Genomic DNA, 20,488 nt, shown 5'->3' with positions numbered 1-20,488 from the left:
CATTGAATTTTTGATGATATTTACTTCTGGACTGGCACATCCTTGGCTTAAGGTGGCCCAAAACAGTTTCCAGCAGCTAGATTTTGATTGGTCTTTATAACCACTCTCATCCCTTGATACTACAATCATGGTTAAAAGAAAAAAAAAAAAAAAAAAAAAAAAAACTGCCCAATCACTGGTAAACACGTTGTTATCATTTTCGTGACACAATAGGTTACCATAGCAGCAGTATTACCTGCTAAAAACAACTACGGCAATGTCTAAGCTACATAAAACTTAATTGCTAACCGGAAACTTCATTACATGGTCAGGCGATGTCAAAGAAATGCTTTCCTTTACAATAATTGAAGTTTGTCAGTGTGTAGTGCGGAGATTGTTTTACAACAAAAAAAATAATAACCACGTTTATTTACTCTCAGTCATTGTTTATAGCACAAAGGCAAGGGTAAGAAAAGGCACGATAATTATCTAAACTTCTGTAGTTCGAGGGAAGAGGGGGGGGGGGGGGGGTGTGGCGGTTACTGAGAAACATCCTAGGTTTTTGTGAGGGCCATCCATAAAATATTCGCTAAAACTGCAAAATCCTCATAACTCGCCTCCCCATAAATATGAATGCTCCCTAAGCCTTTTCAATTAATTTTTAGAATATTTTGCGCCTTATTATGTGAGATAAATTCAAGTTTTCCACCAAGTTATTCCTTCGAGTTTCGCCTACAGGGTAGAATTTATCTAGGCATACTTATGAGCAACAAATTCCCGCGTACCTCGTTACAAAACCTCAGACTCTGAATCAAATCTAGTCATCAGAGTAATAAGGTACATGAGAACTTGACATGGCCACTGAATTAGAAAGCAAGGAATCGAAACAAATACAAGGAGTACTGTTCAAGCTAAAGTAACTGTAATATTTCTTTATATTTTCACGGATTAATTCATGCATTAGGCTGTCGGAGTGGAAAGTACTAAGCACGTCTACTCAATCAACATTTTATTTATCGATTTCATTTTTCTGGCCTCAAGCAGTGAAATAAATATTTACATGCACTAATGTCACATTTCTCAGTACTGTTCAAATCAAAGCAGGTGAAAACTGATGGTAAACATGAGATCCAAGGATGGCAACTACTTTGACCTTCTTTGGCATGGTGAACATGAGTTACAGCTAGCTAAGCTGGTTCACCTCTGTAAGTGTTTCTTCTGATATTACGGAACCGTTCAATAATGAAACTTTTAACCGTAAGCTATTTCCTATAAGACTGGAAATCCACTAAGGTAACAGAGAGGAAAACTGAAAAAGTATATATGTTATAGTATCTCAAGAACAAACTAAAACCTTCATCAGTCATGAAGAATGCTAGATTAGCTAAAAATTCTCAAAGGAATTCTTCTGTACTTTCTTATTTCTTCTTAGTACTAAACTTGAAAAATACAAGCTGTCAGTTATAAAACTGACGAACGTCTAAACTAGCAGAAATAAAAGCTAGCAGAGATGAAAAAGCAAAAACTCTTGCTTAGACAAGTACAGCCAAAAATCATCACATAACCTTTTTTTTTTACTGCTGCAGTACTTAGGTTGAAAACCCAAAGACTGAGATCGTTACTAATTTCCAAGGCTTAATTATTAATCATGCGACAGCACTAGAGTAGCTGAAAGATTCCTCTTTACTGCTCCTTCAGCTCAAAAACACCTCTATATACCTGCACCTCAATCATCCCCACTATGCCGAAAACACTTGGATTAAACTTTGGAGATTTCCTTGCAGGGTTTGGATCGTTTACAGCTGGGAAAATCACATTTAGCCTTCTTTTGAATCGCTCTCTAAACTGCAGATTTAATAAAATAACGTAATTGATTGAGGAAATAAATGTCTCTTACTAACTGTTTCAGTTGGACATTTTAATGCATTGTGTGATTAGCTATCCACAAACTGGTTGGATTCCTTCCCAGTCTCCAGGCCAGGGGTCGAAACTGCTCTTGACTCGTTAACCCAAGGCAAGTGCGATTACTCTTATTCGCGTTATTTATTCCCAGCGACTCATCTGATTTTTCTAACAATGTTGGAACATACCGGCGAGGGAGCTCTTTTACAGAGAGGAAACAAAAGGAAGCTAATTTCTCGACGTCTAGCGAATTTTGAGTTCTCACCATCCTGCTCTGAACACTACGATACTGCACCAGAACCGTGGGTAGCCTCGCCATAACAGCGTTATGTTCTTACTTGATACTGAATCACAGGTAACGAACAGAAGGACTGTAAAAGAAAAAAAAAAAGTTAGGTAATTTGTTTTCCTGATTGTCGTCAGAGTTTTCTTACCTGGTTGTTTCTCGCACAGTGTAGGAGAAAAATGAACAATCCCTTTAAAAGAAAGTTATTATAAAAATAAGCAAATTATATATATATATATATATATATATATATATATATATATATATATATATATATACATATATATGCATTTAGGTAAATCAACATTAAAATCTCTTTTGATTGAAATATCAAGCAAACAATTTATGATAACAAGACCTTGCTTGACCGACAATTAATAATTATCAATTAGAAAACAGTCCTAAGAAAATACGCGCGCTGATTGGTTAAAAGTCGTGTTTCTATTTAACAATTAGATTATGAGCTCGAGATTTCTATGAGGTGATAGTTAATGAAATATAGAGCGAATAGCAGAATTTCTACTAAAATTCACTTCAAATAACGGTTTCCAATTATTTCTTGACGTATTGTTAAACTTTGCGCCTGAAAAAGATCACTCTGATTGAATTGTCATTTAAAATTGAAGTTGTGTTCGCGCGCACATCAGTTTTTTCAATAATTTCAGCTTTTTTTAAAAGTCAAGAAACCGTAAATGTCCTTCGTTTTGACTTCCCGGGAATTTAATTATCTATTTGCATCAAAATGTTCCTCCAAAACTTTGGAATAAACGAAAAAAAAAAAAAAAAACGTCGCCATTTCCTAGACGACCTCCAGCCACTGCACACTAATTGCTGATAGTGTTCAATGGCTCAGCCAATCAGATTACAGCATTTGCATTAGTATTCTAGTAGAATACTACTAATAAGCAATTAGATTATGAACTCGAGATTTCTGTCGTGTGATAGTTGACTCGGGCGCATAGAACTCAAGAGCGAATAATCTAATTGTTTTAGTATAAATCTACTAGTCGTTGAAAACTTTGTCTTAATCCTCTTCACAGACACTTCGAAAACACAAAGAAGCGGCCGCAAGTTCGTTAACAAGCGCACACTGCTACGCTACTCACTACCTATCAAAGGATTGATAGTGAGTAGCGTAGCCAATCAGCGAACGGCATTCGTGATAGAACGCTAGTAGATTTGTACTAAAACTCGATAGAAACACAGAACTAGCACGAGCTGTTGATGTAATGATGGCGCGAGCAAAGATAATTGATAATCAAACGTAACAAGTTGTTTTCTTTCTTTTTTTTTCGTCGCGGTGTTTCCTAACTCGCGAAAGTTTGGGAGAACTTGAAAAAGTTGTGGAAACACTCGCCTGCGGCTCGTTCCCACAGCATTTCTCTTTCTCCCAATCTTCCACTCGTGTTTTTCATAACTCAATAGAAACACGGAACATGCTTTCCATTTCTTAAAAACTGACTGAAACTCCTAAGTCTTACAGTTAACAAATATAATAATTTCTCGTTTAAAAACAGCAAAAAGAGCACAATTACACATTGGTCGGGAAAGCGCTTTTTTCTACCAAACCATTAAAAATGCCTTTAGGAGTGCAAATGCAACTGAACTGTTTGAATTGGCACAAATAATTAACCTGAGCAGAGTTGAGGAACGTAAAAATGTAGATGAAAGCTTTTTGCAGTGGCGTCAAAAGACCAAACAACCACGTAATCCCAAGTAAAGGACTCATTACCAGGCATGCTTTGATGCCAAGTCTGCCAAAAAAATAATAATGACAATGAGTTGATGGCATGTAGACAGTTCACAAACTTGCGATATCCTTTCATTGAATTACACATAAGAAAGGGGAAAAAAATTATCCAATTGCAAGTTCTTTGGTTTATAACTCAACTGAGTCACTCTTTCAATAAATTACATCAGCAACTGAAAAATATAACATTTCTAAATATTTGGTGAATATCAGAAAAAGTTGACAGGAGCATGGATTGTATCAAACGTTGCTGACCTAAATCTTGTTGTGAGAGTTTAGTAAACTATGTTCTTTTACGTTAAATGTTCTTCTTACCGTATCTGGTGAATATTATTATCTCCTGCTGTTGGCTGCATTGTGGTGATTTCCTTTACGACCCGAACTAATATCAACAAGTTGAACTAAAGAAAGAAAACACGACATGTGCTTTGATATTTAAAGGCATGGCTTAAGTTTACTAATAACAACTCTCTATATGCAACATTTTTTGACGAATATCACGGGTTACACCAGCAACTTTATCATCTATTGAACTCTATTACCACATATTGCCTGCCTTTCAAGACAAGAAAACTGACTTTCTACTTACGATCTCAATCGCCAACACCATTACGACAAATATCCAAATCAGATTGTTATTCGCGAACAGCGAATAGTCCCGAATAGCGAATAGCGAATAGTAGCAATAGTGCGAATCGTCTAGAATAGTGCGAATAGTGCCGAACGGTCTCGAATAGTAGAAAATAGTGGCAAATCGTAGCTAATAGGGTACCCAGTATCTCGCAGTCAACCTGGCAGCCACGTAGGATGGGATTTTCCCGTTAAAAAGGACAGAAGCTTATCAGGACAAAAGGTATTTCTAAACGTAATTTCTTGTTTAAACCACAGCAAAAGCGTAAATACCTCTTTATTAGATATTAAGATATTAAAGAACAGCTCAATTTCAAACTACTTGATTTTAATTGCATCTAGTTCACCAGGTAAGTTCTCCAAAATCGTTTCTCCCATGTGAAATTTCGCGCAAAATTTGAAGTTATACTACAAAAAATTTTTGTCAATCGTTGCGAATCACTCGAAATCAGACTTTTCTAACATAAATTGAGTAGCACAAAGTGAGGAATTCCACAGAAATTCTCTTAAATAAAGCAACGATCAGAGAGGTAAACTCGATTGACCCACTTTTTGCTTGACTGACTCACTTTTTGTTTAAAAATGCGCGGGGAGAGAAGCGGGCCATTACCGCGGCGAGCTACAAACCACCAAACAAACTCTCACGACTTAATTGAAAACACTTAATTGAATTTACTTACAGTGACTTGCCTTGCTATATAAAAGTGAATAGAGATAAACTCGCGTTGATTTATCGTCGTGTAAAAAATAAAAGGCAAACGATTCACGATTGCCGCTAATTCGTTCACGAAAATAGATCAACTACACTGCAACATACAGTGGTTTATTTGAGACTCTTTCAGATAGGGACGACTATGTTGAAGTCGACACCCCGACTCAAGTTCTTAAATTTAGTTCCTGATTAATTTAAACCCATAGTTTAGTTTATCCCTAGAAAATCATGGCTCCTAGTATCAATCAAAATATGTAAATGTACTTGTATTAAACGGTTTTTGTAAATCCTTCTATAAGTAGTTTCATAGCAATCTTATTTATTTATTTATTATCATTTATTATTATTATTATTATTTATTTATTTATTTATTTAATATAGGCCCGCCTAGATTAGCCCAGGCTATCTGCGGGTTCGCGCTGTTGTTATTATCAAGCATTTTTAACTCAATCTGTATATCTATTTCTGTAAAAATTGTAAACATGCGAGTCATAATAATAATAAAGTTATAATAAAGTGTATTATCGTTTGTCTCACGATGTAGTCACTGAGATGTAGATCGCGACGTTTCGACTGCTTACTGCTAGTCTTCTTCAGGCGATAAGGTCGGCTGATTGCACGGTAACATTTATATCACAAAGGTCAGCTGTGATTGGTGCATTTCGATCCTCCTATTGTTCCATTGTTCGGGCGAGTAGCTGTTCCCTCAGTGGTCCGCTGTTGTACCGTTCTCCTGTTGTTGTGTTTCTTGATCGTGGGTATCCATGCTTCAGGAATTTCAATTCCACTATCCCTGTTGATGTTGTTAGGGTGAAGTCTTATGTGAATAGCTTCCTTGACCCTACGTGTGTACCAGTGAGGATCTCGATCAATAAACTTGACCTCATTCCAGATAGGATAGTGGCCGGTCTCGTGGGTGTGTTCAGAAACGGCGGAGGTCTGGGTACGGGCGAGTCGTATATCCCTGTCGTGTTCTTTGATTCTCTCCTGCATAGACCTCCCTGTTTCCTCAATGTAGACTTTGCCGCACTCACAGGGAATCCTGTAGACAACACCTTCTTGTTTAGCCGGGTTGACAGTGTCCTTTGGTCACACTAAGTGTGACCGAAGTGTCGTGTCGGACTTAAAGACGGTGCGAATGCCTTGTTGTTCTAGGCAGCGGCGGAGAGACTCCGAAACTCCTGGCTGAATCAACAGCACAGAGCATAACATCTGCTCTTTCTGCGGATGACGCGGCAGAGGTACTCGACAAGGTTAAATCCACTACCCAGCGAGTTTTTAATACCACCAAAGACGGTCAACAGCTCAAGTTTGAGAAACTTTTGCGAGAGAAACAGTCTTCTGTTTCTCCTACAACTTTTGTTGACAAAACTAAGTGGGTTATCAACTTGTCATCCAGGACCCTTAACGAAGCTGAGGTGTCCCTACTGAAGAAAGGTCTAAATTTCGCCGTGACTCCTACGAGCGTCCCAGCCACCGAGATCATCGCCAAGATTGAGTCAGCAGTCAGGCTACTAGATGCGGAGCGAGCAGACACAGTCAGGAGATCCGTCAACACCATCCTTCAACAGGCACAACCACGCACGCCCAACATCACGAAGGAACAGCAGGAGGCTCTTAAAAGCCTAAAAGAGGACAACTCTATCATGGTCCTTCCGGCCGATAAAGGTCGCGCCAGCGTAATCCCTGACGCTGACACATACCACGCAAAAATGTCAGCGCTAATTGATTCCGGACCGTACCAGCTGCTCAACAAAGATCCGACAGATCGCTTGACCCGGAAGCTATCTGAGAAGTTGCTAACCCTGAAACGGAGTGGACACATATCAGAGGCGGTTTATAATAAGATCAGACCCCGACACAAACAACCACCTAGGATCTATGGCTTGCCGAAGATCCACAAGGCCGACACACCGCTTAGGCCAATTGTGTCGTGTGTCAACACCTTTGCATACGACCTGTCTGCTTTCTTGGCTAACGTATTATCTCCTCTTGCAGGTAACTCGAACTTCACAGTGAAGAACTCAACTGACTTCGCCTCCACCATCGCCAGTGAAGAGATCCAGGACCACGAGATCATGGTGTCTTTCGACGTAGAGTCACTGTTTACCAACGTACCGATCGAGAGCACCGTACAAGCCGCGCTACAAAAAATGGAGAACGACGCAGGCCTTGCTGACCGCACGACACTTACACCCAAATCGCGGACCCCTTGGTTTTCATATTCAGATCTACGTACTTCCAGTACAACGGATCGATTTACGAGCAACGAGACGGCGCAGCCATGGGGAGCCCTGTATCCACGGTTATTGCTAATCTCTACATGAAGTTATTTGAAGAACAAGCAATAGAGTCCGCACCTTGCAAGCCTAAGATCTGGAAACGCTACGTAGATGATACTTTCACCATCCTGGATCGGGATAGAGTTGACGTCTTCCTGCAACACCTGAACAGTCAACAACCATCAATCCGTTTCACCATGGAGATCAAGAACAACAACAAGATCGCCTTTCTCGACACGTCAGTTTACAGAGAACCTGATGGCCGCCTTACCACTAGTGTCTACAGGAAACCAAAACATACTGGTCACTACCTAGCGTATGATTCACACCACCCTCAGTCAGTAAAGGGCGGTATTGTGAAGTGTCTGTACGACCGGGCTAAACGTCTCGTGACCAAACCATCATTAATCGCTGGAGAGAAGAAACATTTGTCATCTGCACTTGTTTCTAACAGATATCCCTCCTCTTTTGTACAGAAGATCACAAAGGCACGAACAACTCCAAGAAGAGAACCTGTCGCGGAATTTAAATCCACCACCGTTTTACCTTATGTCCAAGGAGTTTCGGAGTCTCTCCGCCGCTGCCTAGAACAACAAGGCATTCGCACCGTCTTTAAGTCCGACACGACACTTCGGTCACACTTAGTGTGACCAAAGGACACTGTCAACCCGGCTAAACAAGAAGGTGTTGTCTACAGGATTCCCTGTGAGTGCGGCAAAGTCTACATTGAGGAAACAGGGAGATCTATGCAGGAGAGGATCAAAGAACACGACAGGGATATACGACTCGCCCGTACCCAGACCTCCGCCGTTTCTGAACACACCCACGAGACCGGCCACTATCCTATCTGGAATGAGGTCAAGTTTATTGATCGAGATCCTCACTGGTTCACACGTAGGGTCAAGGAAGCTATTCACATAAGACTTCACCCTAACAACATCAACAGGGATAGTGGAATTGAAATTCCTGAAGCATGGATACCCACGATCAAGAAACACAACAACAGGAGAACGGTACAACAGCGGACCACTGAGGGAACAGCTACTCGCCCGAACAATTGAACAATAGGAGGATCGAAATGCACCAATCACAGCTGACCTTTGTGATATAAATGATACCGTGCAATCAGCCGACCTTATCGCCTGAAGAAGACTAGCAGTAAGCAGTCGAAACGTCGCGATCTACATCTCAGTGACTACATCGTGAGACAAACGATAATACACTTTATTATTGCATCTACCACGATAAATAACAACAATCTTTTCCTCGACAATAATAAAGTTGTTGTTGTTGTTATCAACGTGACCATTCCGCCCGCCGTGAGCGAGCGGGATGAGCGGGATGAGAAAATTCCTCCCACTCCCGGAACCAGTCAGATTGCAGGATTTGTTGAATTCCGCCCGGTCACGAACTGAGAGAAAAATAATGAAGAATATTTCACATCTGCAAAATTGCTAACTCGCAAAAATTAGAAAATGATGAAAGGTCAGGGCAAAGTTTTCTCTCTCTCTCCTCCACATTTCCAAAAGTTTTACAGGGTTTATTTTACTGCCTTCGAGAACATCAAAGTGCTCTAGATTTTGAAGCTTGGTTCTATTTTACCTAAACGTTTAATAGATGCTTTTTTAGCTTTAAAGCTGAACTTGTTGGTTTATTTTTCACAAATTTTAAGTTTTTTCGGCTGTTCCGATATTTGTAAAGGAACGTTCCTCTGGGATCGAGTGTTCCTCATTTTTGTGTTCCTATTAACCTTAAGAGGACCAGCTTTTTACAGAGTAGGAACATAGCGTTCACTGTAAGGTAAGACAAGAACATTTTGTTCCGAGTTGTCAACTGCAAGTGGAACAAATTGTTCCCAAATGAGTGATTTAGGACTGTTTTGTTCCGAGTTCCTTTTTGTACATGGAACACATTGTTCCTAACTTGATAAATTGGGTCTGTTTTGTTCCGAGTTCCTATTTGTGCATGGAACACATTGTTCCTAACTTGATAAATTAGGACTGTTTTGTTCCGAGTTCCTATTTGTGCATGGAGCACATTGTTCCTAACTTGATAAATTAGGACTGTTTTGTTCCGAGTTCCTATTTGTGCATGAAACACATTGTTCCTAACTTGATAAATTGGGACTGTTTTGTTCCGAGTTCCTATTTGTGCATGGAACACATTGTTCCTAACTTGATAAATTGGGTCTGTATTGTTCCGAGTTCCTATTTGTGCATGGAACACATTGTTCCTAACTTGATAAATTAGGTCTGTTTTGTTCCGAGTTCCTATTTGTGCGTGGAACACATTGTTCCGAAATTAATAAAGAAAGACTGTGTTATTCCGATTTTGCTATCTGTGAATGGAATATATTGTTCCGAAATTGGTCATTAGGAACAAGTTTTGGACCTTATTGTTCCGATTTATCGATCCGTTAACTATGTATTGTGTCACTGAATAGGCGTGTACAGACCTGCCTGGGCAAGTTTGGGTTGTATCTCACTGTCATGAATTTTACACAATAGTAATGAGTGTGGGCAAGCAAGGGCATGTTTTGGCAAGTTGAAACGTCCTTTTGTTTCGGCTAAGATTTAAAGGCGATTGTGCTAGCCACATGTTGTTTAAAGGGAAAAAATGAGCAAGAAGTGCAAAGTCAATTAGTCAGATGTCCAAGGAGCATCACCCAAACCAAAGCGGCTTCACTTGGAAAAGGATGAAGCAGACAGCTTTTACCATTGCCCGATACAAGAGTGTGAACATGATGGATTTCAAAGTCAGAGAGGCTGTAGAAAACACGTTAGCACTAAACACAGTTGGTTCTTTTATTTTGACGAAAGGCCCGATTCTAAACAAGTAACAAAGTCGCTGACGATTGGAAGAAATGAAGATGAGACAAGCGAGACCACAAAGCACAACGTGAAGTTACTTTCTTCATTTCCATTATCATGTAACATTGGCGAAGTATTCACGAAATGGTTGACAGGAAGTGCTGGCGGTTGTAAGAAAGATCGTGCCGCTCAACAGATAGTTACAAGGTACTTCAAGTTTCTTAGATTTTGCTGTGAAGATGAAGAGGAGTTAACGTTTGAAGTGGTCGACTTTAGTTTGTGTTCTTCAAATCTGTTGTTTAAATTTATCGACTACTTACAAGATGAATGTAAGCTCGGTCATGGTGGGCGTTTGGGCTACATAGATGCTATTTCTGAATTGATCGACTTCAGAAAACTTCATGGCGCATCAGAAGCAGTTCTAAGAAAGTTCTCTACGACAGAGTTGTACCTCAAGAGAGCCCGAAAAACAGTTGCAAAGATGATGAGATTGCAGTGGACACAAGATTTAGACATCGAGACTCTGGAAGCAAGAGGGCACTGGGCAACAATGGAGGAGTTATTGGAGGTGGTGAAATTTCATCTGCCGCGTTACGAAAATACCGTGAAAATGTGCAAAACCAGTCCAGCCCAAGTGAACCCCTCAGACCTAACATTTGCCACAAAATTTGTAGCCATGTATCAGTTCATCAAGGTGAAGGGATCGCGGCCCATGACGTACCAATATTTGACGGTGGACATGATTGCCACAGCTAAGGAAAACGGTGGATTTATCGATCAGAAAACGTTCAAGACGGCTGGAAAACATGGCTTCGATTCTTTGATTCTGACCGACGCAAACATGCACGTTCTTAACGGCTACATCTCGAACGTTAGACCGTTGCTTAAGCCCCAGTGTGATTTCGTTCTCGTCACCAGAAATGGAGGTCAGCATGGCAAACTGGGCGAAACTATGAGCAAACTGGTTTTTGATGCAATTGGAAAATACATTCATCCCACACGTTATCGCCAAATCGTCGAAACGCAAAGCCTCAATCAGCTCACTAGCGAAGAGCAAAGGTTTTTGTCTGAGGACCAGAAACACAGTTCTGCGGTTGCTAAAGTTCACTAACAAAAGCAACGATCGCGAGAAGTTGCCCTGAAGGGTCACGAGTGTCTTCAAAAACTTCAAGGTACCAAGGGTTCCGAGGTAGACGATGACGTACACGCAAGACTTGGCGGTTCAACGTCCAGCTCCGGGCCTTCAGTTGAGACAGCTCAGAATAAAAACAGCTCGACCCCCATAAAGGATACCCTGCCTAAGAGAAACTTGCACCTTCAGAGGAAAACTCGTCATGTTTTAAAATTCACGAAAGAAGAGGATGATTTTCTGAAGGAAGGGATAACTAAGCACGGGTTTGGACAGTGGACAGCTATTTTGAGAGATTCCGATTTCGCATTTCAAGACGGAAGAACGGCGGACTCTCTAAAGAAAAGGGCCGGAATGAAAATGTCGCTAGTTTGATAAAGAGACTGGAAAAGTGTGGACACTGACTTTCAATGCAAAGCTGATGGGTGTAAGCAGAGTTTGTTGTACACAAAACAGACAAAAATCAATTGCTTTATTGTAAATGCATCTTCCTGTCTCCAGATGACAGCAAACTCAACAAACATGTTATATTCTTTTGGAACTGGCCTATCGCCACTGTCAATATCACTGTAGCATAACGACTGTCTAGTTCACAGTGCTTTCAAGAACTATAATCTCTTAATGTAACTAATAGCCATAATATTTTTCCTTTAATTCACATCGTGTGCAAAATAGTCAAACGTAGCATAAGCGCAACGTGGTATTCCTTAACAATGCACACACTAATACATGTGCAAATATGAACATAGAAAGAATAAGTCGCACGCAAGCTGTCTTATTACAAGCCCATGAAACTACCAATCTACGGTTGCGTACTAGTCTGCATAAAACGAGTCAGGGTCATTTGCTTCTTGGATGGATGCGCCTGGCTTTGAAAGTGCGGCCTCTTCACTGACGTAGCTGCTACAGGGTTGTGAGCTCGAGCAATGCCTGGGGACGGTGGACAGATAGCTTCCACGTCGTCATTCGGAATGTACATTGGTGTCTTTGGTGCCGCCGACCAACATTCTTCGTCGTCTTCGTCTGAGCTCCTGCTTCTGGCAGGCAGATTTGCTGGACGCTGGCTGGGTGGGAAGACTCTCACTGGCAGCGGAGAGAACAGGTCTCGTATGAAATTCACGCAAGAACGGTCTACCAGCTCGTTGCTAAGGCAGAGCCTCTTGCGTTCTGCCAGGGTAGCCGGTAGTTTCAGCGTTCCATGACGCTCGTGATAACAGCGCAGTTTTTCGCAATTGATTTCCAGGAGACTTTGCATCACTCTTCGTTCTTCTTCGTCTCTTGGATCTTCCATTCTTTCGCTTTGCTCAGCCATTTCCTTCTCCATAGCTAAAAGCCACGGCTTCCCAAATGCTGTTCTGATCCTTTCCTGTTCCTGATCTTCTTGAAAGGCAGCGAAGTCCCTTCGAATCGGTGTGGGCAGCGGCTCGTTATGGTCGTGCGGGAGCAACGACACGTGCTCCACCGACACTCCCCTCGTTTGTAAGAAGTGTTGCCTCTTCTTATAGCACCTTTCTTCAACCCTTTTCAGCCTTTCCTTTTCAGCGAGATGACTTTCTAACATGTGGCTCAGTTGGCGGTGACGTAGAGAGCCAGGTGAGCATTGTGCCAGCCTAGCTTTCAAGGTCGTCAGGGTCTCGTCTTCATCGGAATCGCCGACATCTTCAATGGCGTCCTCTTCAGAGCTTTCTTCTCGGGATTGCGGTTCTGTCAGAAGGCCGCAACTCTGTTCTCGTCTACAATCGCCCTGGGCGGTTTCGTCGACTTCTTCGTCTATTAAAGAAACGCTCAAAATGTTGCGCAACTCCTCCTCAGGCATACCACTTTCGTGCACAGTGGGCATTGTACTGGCCTGACTGCTCGGGCTGTCTCCTACGATATTGTGCGCCCACACAATGCAATCCATAGCATGTTTCCTCAGCCACTTGTTTGCTTCAGGTTCGACACGAGGAAGACTCTTGAAGTGGTACTTGCGCAGGCGTTTGTCCATAGCTTGATTGTGAGCTGCACCAAAATCCATTTCCACCTGGCAAGTTATGTACATGGTCGCAGTGCAATGGAAACCTTGAGCCTTTTTCCACTTCGCGTCGTGCGACGTGAAGCCCCCTTGACATATGATTTTCCAGTCATCTATGTCGAGCAGGGTGGCATATGCCTCGTCTAGGAAGATAACCTCTGTCAGGTTGTCGATCATAGCCTTGTTGAAACTCTTTTGCTTCGTGACGCGAGCAATTCGGCCTAGGGGAATGATCTGAAAAACAGGTGAGAAGAGGCTGGTCTTTCCGCTGTCAGCTGAGCCAATAGCACACAGCACAGGCTGTTTGTGTTCTTTGGGACGGAACAACGCCAGGAAATCTGCACAAAACTGCCGAATTTCATCTTCTGTTAGGCTGTTCCTTAGGATTGCCTCAAAATATCTTGGCTCCGGGTCCTTGAGTCGGTCGTAGTCCACAAACGCGCGTGGAGTTGTGAGACCCTTCTGTTGAAAAGAGCCAAAACAAAAGCACATCAGACAGTGCTACAGATCGTAAAGATTGGGTTTGAAAATTTGATTGTATCTTCTTATTTAAATGTTAAAACAGTCCAGTGTATTCTTCTCACCTGAGATTCTGAGATAATCCCTTGGACGAACGACCCAGAGGAAAAGCTCCAAAACCACCCGTCTTGTAGTTCGATCAGGTCTCTGTCAATCTTAATTTGGCGTATGAAAGAGCTTTCTGGCTCGCTTAGTATGGGCAGAACACGTTGAATATGCTGGACCAGACGGTCTTTGAACGCTTCGTTTCCCATTAGGCTGTGGAGGAACGTTTTCATGGTACACAGATACTGGAACGTGAACTGCGATTTGGCCGCCAGTTTGTACACCTCGCCGCGATACACAGCATACTGCAGCTTTTTCATCACAATTTGTATATCGTTGCACAGGACTGTTACTGGACAGGATAGGGGTTTGTGCGGCGGATCTGGTAGTGCTGTCTGCGATGTACTTTGCAGGTTGTTATCAAATCCAAAGGTGTCTAACACGAGACCAGCTCGGCGTAATTTCGAAACGGATGCTGCCATCATCGTTTGAAAACTCTCAAGAACGACACGAAGGCGAACGACATTTTCCGTCGGCGCTGACTCTTGGGATTCTTCGTGGAAGTCACCATGAAGCTCCTCTTGCAGAGCCCTGCCAATCAAAACAAAAGGTTTTGCTTACGTAAGGCAATGCAATATCTCCCTGGTATTACTTTGTGAAAGTGAACTGCTGAAATCAAACTCGCGATGTTTTGAAAATGAGAAGATAAAAATTGATCAATTATCGATAATCGAATAACAGTCTCTTTTCACCGGGCAATGAAGCATGATTACTTTGATTTTTCAATGATGAATAGCATTTTTTACCTTTCTGACTATTTATGTTTGTTTATTATATATTTACTTTCATTAGCGTGCAATTTAACAGAAATTCAAAGAATATAAATTGGTCAAATTAATCTACTCACCCGAGGCAATGCTGGTACGATGACTCCACTAGTTGCATTAAGCAGAGGTTTTTGTGGTCCTTAAACACTTGACACAGCTGATTCAGGTTATGACAGCAGTTTTTCTTTCGTGACGCCCTTGATGCATAATATTCCAAACCGCAACTTGCGACAGCTCTTTGGATTCTAAGTGCATTAATGACCGAGCCATTGTTTGTTTGGCAAGCCACCCAGTAAGATATGGCTGGGAATGTTTGCTTTCCCGGCGATGAAAGCTGGGACGCATTGACGGGCGATTCGTCATTCGATTCGTCACTCTCTCTGGTCTCCTGCAATTGTGGCCTTTTTCGCTTCTTGCTGTCCAATGTTGACGTACTTATCGCCGAAAAAAAGAAGCAAATTTCCGCCAATTTTGACAAGGTTAAATCGCATTCGTCGCGTTTCTCGCATATCCAGTTCCATGCTCTTTCTATTTCGGCGTCGCTAACCCGCCAAACGCACTTAAAAGCAACAACCGAACACAGCTTTTCAACCCTCGCAACTATCTCGCACTCCGCCTTATCTCTTATTGCCTTGCTATTTAACTGAGAGCAAGGTTTGCTCATCTTGCCACATGAACATGAGCATGAACTGAGCCGTTTGAAGTTCTGACTACCCTTAAATACTGTTCCGTCACAAACATGAACAAATTTTCATTCTCAAACCCGCCGGAGAGAATAGCAGAGCAAATCACAGGTGAAAGATTGAGAACTCCATTTGATCACCACCAATAGCTTTGCAATATTCTTTTTCTCTAAATTCTTTCGTTGAGCTCAAAAACAAATAATGGCTTTCACCTAAACACTCCACAATACAAATCTCCAAAACAAGTTAATGCTTTAATACATTTGATGAAGAAAAGATTACATAAGCGTTATGTAACCTATCAATAACTTTGATATTTCTGACAAATTTCTTGTGGTTAGTTCCTTTTGAAAATAATAAAGGAAAAAAGCTGATAAAGTTAAACAAATGTATTCATGCGTATGTGATGTGATGAACAATAATAAGTTGATGAGGTGAATCTTACTCTGTTGTTGGCGTGTATACTGGGTATGGCGTATACTACGGATATGGCCAGAGTTGATTAACAAATTTACTCAAACCCGCTATATACGCTTAAACCGGTATATACGCCAACAACAGAGAAAGATCATTGCAACAACTCATTAGCATGCAGTAGGCACATTTCACTCTGTACATGGCGTGTTTACCGGGTTTAGCGTAGAAAGCGTATATGAGATGAATTAATTAACATCAACTACTACTACTACTACTACTACTAATAATAATAATAAATAAAATTAATTATTATTATTATTATTATTATTAGTAGTAGTAGTAGTAGTAGTAGTAGTAGTTGATGTTAATTAATTCATCTCATATACGCTTTCTACGCTAAACCCGGTAAACACGCCATGTACAGAGTGAAATGTGCCTACTGCATGCTAATGAGTTGTTGCAATGATCTTTCTCTGTTGTTGGTGTATATACCGGTTTAAGCGTATATAGCGGGTTTGAGTAAATTTGTTAATCAACTCTGGCCATATCCGTAGTATACGCCATACCCAGTATACACGCCAACAACAGAGTAAGATTCACTTCATCAACTTACCTTTCATTTTTACTGTAAGTATTTTGATACTTACAGATCAAAACGTGATAGGGAACAGAAATTTTGGGAAACGATCCCCCCCCCCCCCTCTCTCTCTCTCTCTCTCTCTCTCTCTCTCTCTCTCTCTCTCTCTCTCTCTCTCTCTCTCTCTCTCTTTGATACATAGAATCACACGTTATGCAATCGTGAACGGAAACGTTTGGAAAGTGCTTACTATTCATCATCGACTAAGCTTTGGATTCCATCTTTTCCTGCAGCAATGCTCAGCGACAGTGCAACAATGACAGCGGGAAAACCTGCAGTAGAAGTGTAATGAGAGGAAACATATTGCAAGGGAGTACAAGAACAGACACGGAAGCTAAAAAGTGCCCATTAACTTACCCCAAGACATCACGTGATATATGCGCGTCTTATTTTCGATGTTGTAAACCTTAACAACAAGCAAGTAAAGGTAGAATCCCTCGACGAGCATCCAACAGAAAGCAGCCATCAGAAAGTACTGCAGAAGAGCGGCTACTGCAACACAAGCACCCTGTGAAGTAGCGCAGTACAGAAATAATTGATTAATTATTGATTGAGTCGTCACTTCATCATGTCTACATACTCTTCCAGATAAGATTCCACACTCCAGATCTTCGAAAAGGCTTCTTACTATATTTCCTGTGGCTCCAATCCCTGCAAGAAAGCTTATCTGTCCAGCTCCGAGGGATCCGGCAAGACTTACCCTAATTTGCGGCAGAAGCTGATGCACATCGCTGATAGAAAACGTAGAGCAAAACAAAATGAAATGCCAAATCTAAGTTACTCAAAAAGTGATTGTTGGACACCTTATGTGTGACCAGGCATAAATTCCTTCTCTCTCGAAACAAATAATCCAAGAGGCTCGTGAGTTGGAATGAAAGCTAACGCATCTTTACCGCTCTGCCAAATTCAAATGTCCTTTAATTGTCATTAATGTGAACCATGCTTATTACAATCGTGAAACTATCCCACCAACAATCATTCTCAAAACAAGGATCATTTTAAACCGTGATCATGGTCTCTTGTTTTAATTTATATAAAAGAAACTCCCGCGTCTCCTACGTTGTTCTGGAAGGCTAGATAAGCCATATTAAAAGCAGCTATGCAGGCCATAAAAAGCACTGCGGATCAAGGGAGAAAAGTGGTTTATAACTGATAAGGATGCAGGTACAGGGGGTATTCCCATTATAAGGTAGGGGTAAGATAAGGTAAGGTATGGTTTTCAGGCAGTTTAGGCTGGGATAATATGGTATAGAAATCAGACAGTTTCAGCCTAGAACAGGGTATAATATAATTTATCGGCAGAGTGGCCAGTGTATAGATAATTTAGTCTAGAACCGATTTCTTTCCCCGGGTTCTAGAATGGAAAATGAAACCCGAAAATGACTTGATCTTGGCTTAGTAAACGTATGTTCACTACAATAGTGGTAAAGGTTCTGGTTGAACAATAGCTAGTCAGGGACAAGGCAGGGGTTGTTGGTGCCTAGTCTAGAACAGAGTTGCAAAATCAAGCTAATCATGGTCTAGTATAGGGTAAGGATTTCAGTGTTCCAGAGGACCCCCCCCCCTCCAACCGAAGATTTACAGAGTACCCCCGGGTGCAGGCACCATGTCATGCAGGCAACACAAGTGTGGAACTAGTTAGAGCCTGGGTAAATTTACCTAAGTACCTTAATTATTAAACATGTAGTTCATCTCAGTTGGGAACATATTCAGATGGTACCTTTTGTAGCAGGTGTTCTTGAGAAGCATTTAGTTATGTTATAACTCACGTGAGAAAAGTTTATGCTATTATCGTCAGAGTTACTTCTGTTATTGAGAGAGATAATCCCACGTAGGTAAGAATCCTCAATATCTTCTCATCCGCCTTGGTGAGCTGTAAGTTTTAGAAATAGTTACAGACAACAGACAATATATTAAGAAATGAAGACGATTAAATCGTTCTTTTAATTTCATTGCCATATCTGCATTTGTGTTAATTCGTAATGGTTAGAGAAATTAGACTTAGACCAATGTAATGGAATTTGAAGAGGCGAGGAGACCAAATGGCATGCTCGTTTGAACTGGATCGATTGGTCCTAGTCATACCACGCGAAGACTGGTGGAGGTCACTTGAGTGTATTTTGACGTACTTTACTCACAGGTTGCCTATCTACACCTAGTTACCAGCGAAAATTATGAAAACATAATGGGTTAGTTATAGTCTTAGTCTAACAAAGTTATATGGCAGGGTATATTCTTTCAGTTCAGGCTTGCCATATGAAACTCATAGTTTGTAAATCACGTAGATTTCGTTTTCAAGGCAACTTAATAAGTGCAACTTGCAAGCGCCGGCATTACTTCAACACTGAAGATTATTTGAAGGCGTCTTCTGTGAGTACAGTAACTCATACACTTAACGACTTCTACAGTTTCTACAAGCGAGGGAGTTTCCATACAGTTTCATATGGGCAATGACCCACAAGCAGAAACTAATGGAACTCACAAAATCATTTACAGAGTAGTCAATTTTACTCAGCACTATCGCCACATACTTTTCTAGATATTCTAGTTACCTGTTTTTGATTTGATTTTTCATTTCATTTTCATTTTATTTATTTATTCCATTCTAAGATTACAAAGATAAATATAAAGTAGACAAGTAAGAGGAGAAATGGAAAAGGGCAAAAATATAGCAAGCTAATTAGATGCCCTTGTTTAATTGACAATAATAATTAGGGTAAAAAAGTTAACTTAACATAGGAGAGGAAGAGGTATGAATTACAACAGGCATCAAATTAATTAATTTGATGCCTGTTGCTAGCAAGTTGGCAGATTCTGAAATTATTATAAAGTTTGAATTAAACTCAAATCAAAAGAACAGTACTTAAAACTCAGGAACAGCTTAAGGGTATTTAAAAATAAATGCTATTGTATGGCTGTGTCTCGCAAGGACTAGGAACTACCTAATTCACGAGTATGATTGGCTGAAACCGATATTGAAATTAAAGCGGTCTAGATTTTTTCATCTAGACCGGCATCTAGATCGGTAATGTTATGCGATAAAAAAGTTGCAAGCCAAAATGCAAAAATGTTGACTACTTTCCAGGAGCCATAATCGGGGACGGAGACCGTAAGTCTCGGGATTCGCGCGCACCTATGATATTGGACAATTTTTCTATTTTTAGAACAAATTGCGCCATCCTGAGGTCATATATCCGCGCGGATTCACGCACATGTCAGGGGCTCTCGCGTGGATGTTGTCACGTTGCGTGATCAAATGGTGAGAGTTGAGAGATTCTCTTGCGTATTTTTCACAGCGATGGCAGGGAATAAGGCAGGGAATACGAACCAGGGCGCTTATATGTAGTTTTATGCTCTGAGCTAACGGAAAATGTGGGTTTCTCAGGGTCGAAAACAAGACTTCAATCTCGCGCTGGGAATGAATAATAAGATCTGCTCACTGCATGCACGCTAGTTGTAAGCTTACGCGTATGCTTAACTCTCTACTCTGGTATCGAGTTAATTTGTGAGTTTCTCAGACAAAGTTTAATCATAACCAAAACCTGTTTTGATGGTTTCTTATTGTCTCTGCTTGTTTGGTGAGTTTGCAAAAGTTTTTGAAAGGAAAGTCTGACAGGTACAATTAGCTCATTTGCATAGTGCATGCAGCTCGTGTACTCTCAAGTCTGAGTCGGTGTTTTCAATTGTCAACAAATCTTGACAAAGATTTCTTTCGTTATCTTTTGTGCTGGGATGCTGCTACAAATTTCACGAATGCAAAAAAGGCTACTAACATCATGTGTGTTTCTTCAACATAAGCATAGTGAAGTTTTACACTGCGAAAATGAAAATAAACAAGGAGTTTTGATAACTCGATCATCAAAATC

At 41.0% G+C, this 20,488-nt stretch overlaps 1 protein-coding gene, 1 long non-coding RNA gene and 2 pseudogenes across 2 annotated transcripts in view; 2 read left to right on the top strand and 2 right to left on the bottom strand.

The window, feature by feature from the left end:
* The window catches only part of LOC149114133 (uncharacterized), a 477,513-nt gene that overhangs the window by 317,267 nt on the left and 139,758 nt on the right, over window positions 1-20,488 (top strand). The window lies entirely within an intron of this gene.
* LOC149114140 (adhesion G protein-coupled receptor D1-like) lies at window positions 1,663-18,528 on the bottom strand (annotated as a pseudogene).
* Window positions 9,951-12,038, top strand: LOC149114142 (uncharacterized; annotated as a pseudogene).
* On the bottom strand, window positions 11,936-15,920 carry LOC149114141 (uncharacterized). The gene is made up of 3 exons (XM_089286733.1): window positions 14,966-15,920; window positions 14,079-14,649; window positions 11,936-13,956 (listed from the first exon to the last, which is right to left on the bottom strand). Exons 1-3 carry the CDS (start codon window positions 15,547-15,549, stop codon window positions 12,283-12,285), a joined length of 2,829 nt encoding a protein of 942 aa, XP_089142859.1. The 5' UTR covers window positions 15,550-15,920; the 3' UTR covers window positions 11,936-12,282.

Source organism: Orbicella faveolata, unplaced genomic scaffold, assembly GCF_042242905.1.
Source record: "Orbicella faveolata isolate gen_17 unplaced genomic scaffold, um_ofav_v1 contig_14, whole genome shotgun sequence".
Taxonomy (NCBI): domain Eukaryota; kingdom Metazoa; phylum Cnidaria; class Anthozoa; order Scleractinia; family Merulinidae; genus Orbicella; species Orbicella faveolata.
The sequence above is the reverse complement of the archived record's forward strand: the minus strand, read 5'-3'. Positions and strand labels throughout refer to the sequence as shown.